At 38.9% G+C, this 2,424-nt stretch overlaps 1 protein-coding gene across 1 annotated transcript; it reads left to right on the forward strand.

Annotated features, from left to right (window-relative positions):
- The first annotated feature begins 1,063 nt into the window (after positions 1-1,063).
- LOC149133228 (uncharacterized) lies at positions 1,064-1,729 on the forward strand. Its single transcript, XM_089360596.1, has one exon. It carries the CDS (start codon positions 1,064-1,066, stop codon positions 1,727-1,729), a length of 666 nt encoding a protein of 221 aa, XP_089216722.1.
- The last annotated feature ends 695 nt before the right edge of the window (positions 1,730-2,424 follow it).

The raw sequence follows: 2,424 nt of genomic DNA on the forward strand, positions 1-2,424 counted from the left end.
GAAAAAATTATTAAGTAAATACACTAAAAAGACCTATAATAAAAATCAAAAAAGTACAAAGTAATAAATATTAAGATAATAAAATAATAAAATAATAAAATAATCAACTCTGCTTTATCCTCAGGTTCCGTCCTACTACAAATGGTCTAAGCAACAATGGGTGCGCAGAAAGTCACGCCAGCCAGTTGACGGACAACCTGGTGTAAAGTTTGACAGCTGTCTTTGAGAGTTTACACGGTGCATCCGAGCCAAAATGAGTACTTTTTTTCTTCGCCTTCTGTTATATGAGGTACATGGGCTTCAGTTGTTTGATGACTTAAGGACTGTCGATGGCTCTGTTTGCAGCACTTACAGGGAAGCATGCCTCAAGCGCGGTTTGCTGGAAGACGATGCGCAATGGGAGGCTATGTTATTCGAAGCTGTTGCATCCTAGACACCTAAGCGTCTATGAGCTCTATTTGCTGTTATGCTGCAAATTTGTGAACTGAACTGGACTCAAATTTAAAGACGACTTATCGTAGGACTTCATACGTCAGGCGATGCTTTTTCCTGAGATAGAAAGTATAAGCGATGAGGTATACAATCAAGCTTTGATCGACATTGAAAATACAGTTGCATCACTCGATGGGAATGACTTACCCTCATTTAGGTCTGCTTAAACCGCTGCGTTCAGAGTCAAATTTACTTCCTACAGCTCTTTTGCGAGAGACGCCCTACGATACAGATGCCCTTGCCAATTTTGTCCTAGAAACTGAACCAAAGCTTCTTCCGGATCAACGGCATGTTTATACTATTGTGACTGATCATGTGCGTCACAGGAAAGGTGTTTTTTTCTTGATGCTCCAGGGGCTACAGGCAAAACCTTTCTAACGAGGCTCATCCTAGCGAAGGTCAGGATGCAAAAGAGCATTGCGGTTGCGGTCGCATCTTCAGGGATTGCTACAACTTTGCTGCCTGGCAGCAGAATTGCACACTCCACCTTTAAGTTGCCCCTCAATTTAACTAAGTCAGAAACTCCTACCTGCAATATAAGCAAGAACTCTGACCAAGACCAAGTGCTGAAATGCTGTCAGTTTATTGTGTGGGACGAGTGTACTATGGCCCACAAGGGAGCCTTCGACGCATTAAACAGACCCTTCAGGATATCAGGGGTTGCGAAGCCCCCATGGGAGGTGTCACGCTTTTGCTTTCAAGTGACTTTAGGCAAACTCTCCCTGTTATCCCCAAAGGCACGCGAGCAGATGAGGTTCAAGCATGCCTTAAGTCGTCTCCGCTCTGGCGTCATGTCAAGTCACTGACCCTGACAATCAACATGAGGGCTCGATTGCTCGGTGACCAAACGTCGGCTAACTTCGGAAGTGACATTCTGAAACTTGGCAACGGTAAAGTGCCTCCTGACTCTGATGGGGAAATGGACGTCCACACGTTCTCAATTCCCGTTTCATCTGTGGCTGAACTCACTGATAAAGTGTTTCCCCATTTAAAAGATAATTATCTCAATCATGAATGGCTGTCTAAAAGAGCAGAGTTGCCTCCGAAAAACGTGACTGTTACAAAACTCAATGATCAACTGTTGCTATCACTTCCTGGTGCTCCTTTCACATACAAATCTGTAGATACGATGGTAGATGCAAATGAATCGGTGAATTTCCCAACGGAGTTCCTCAACTCTTTAGACCCTCTAGGCCTACCGCCACATCTGCTCCGTCTTGTATACATGTTTGTGTGAGTGCGTACGTATATGTGTATATACATCTGTACATATATATGTATGTATATATGTATATGTATACATACAGATGTATATGTATAGATGTATATGCATATATGCATATGTATAGATCTATATATGTGTATATATACATGTATATATATATAGATTTATATGCATATATATGTGCGTATTTATATGTATATATATGTCTGTATATATATATATATATATATTTAAATATATATATATGTGTGTGTGTGTGTGTGTGTGTGTGTGTGTGTGTGTGTGTGTGTGTGTGTGTGTGTGTGTGTGTGTATGTATGTATGTATGTATGTATGTATACCGCTAAGTAAACACACCGGCATTGGTTATCAAGCAATTTGGGGGGACAAACACAGACACACAAACATATAAACCTGGAAAAGTACAGGACAAGTTATTACAGGTGTAAAAGCATAGAACAAACTATTACTTCTAGTAAAGTAAAGAATAAGAAACATTTTACTTAAAATATTGCAGCTAAAATCAAAATTTGAATATTAAAACTTATTTTATTATATTTTAAAAATAACACTATACTTATTTAAGTAGAATTTTACTAATTTACTACCTTGAATACAGAAAAAAAGTGACTAATTAGACAAACTTACAAATTAGCTGAGCATTTTTGTACAATAAATTTAAAAGATGAGAACTGTAAAGAGTGATAA

This window comes from Octopus bimaculoides, chromosome 11 (genome assembly GCF_046866305.1).
Source record: "Octopus bimaculoides isolate indiv1 chromosome 11, ASM4686630v1, whole genome shotgun sequence".
Lineage (NCBI taxonomy): Eukaryota > Metazoa > Mollusca > Cephalopoda > Octopoda > Octopodidae > Octopus > Octopus bimaculoides.

Bases quoted from the DNA above. Each gene is read 5' to 3' on its own strand.
- LOC149133228 (XM_089360596.1), top strand. From the start codon at position 1,064: ATGCTGTCAGTTTATTGTGTGGGACGAGTGTACTATGGCCCACAAGGG.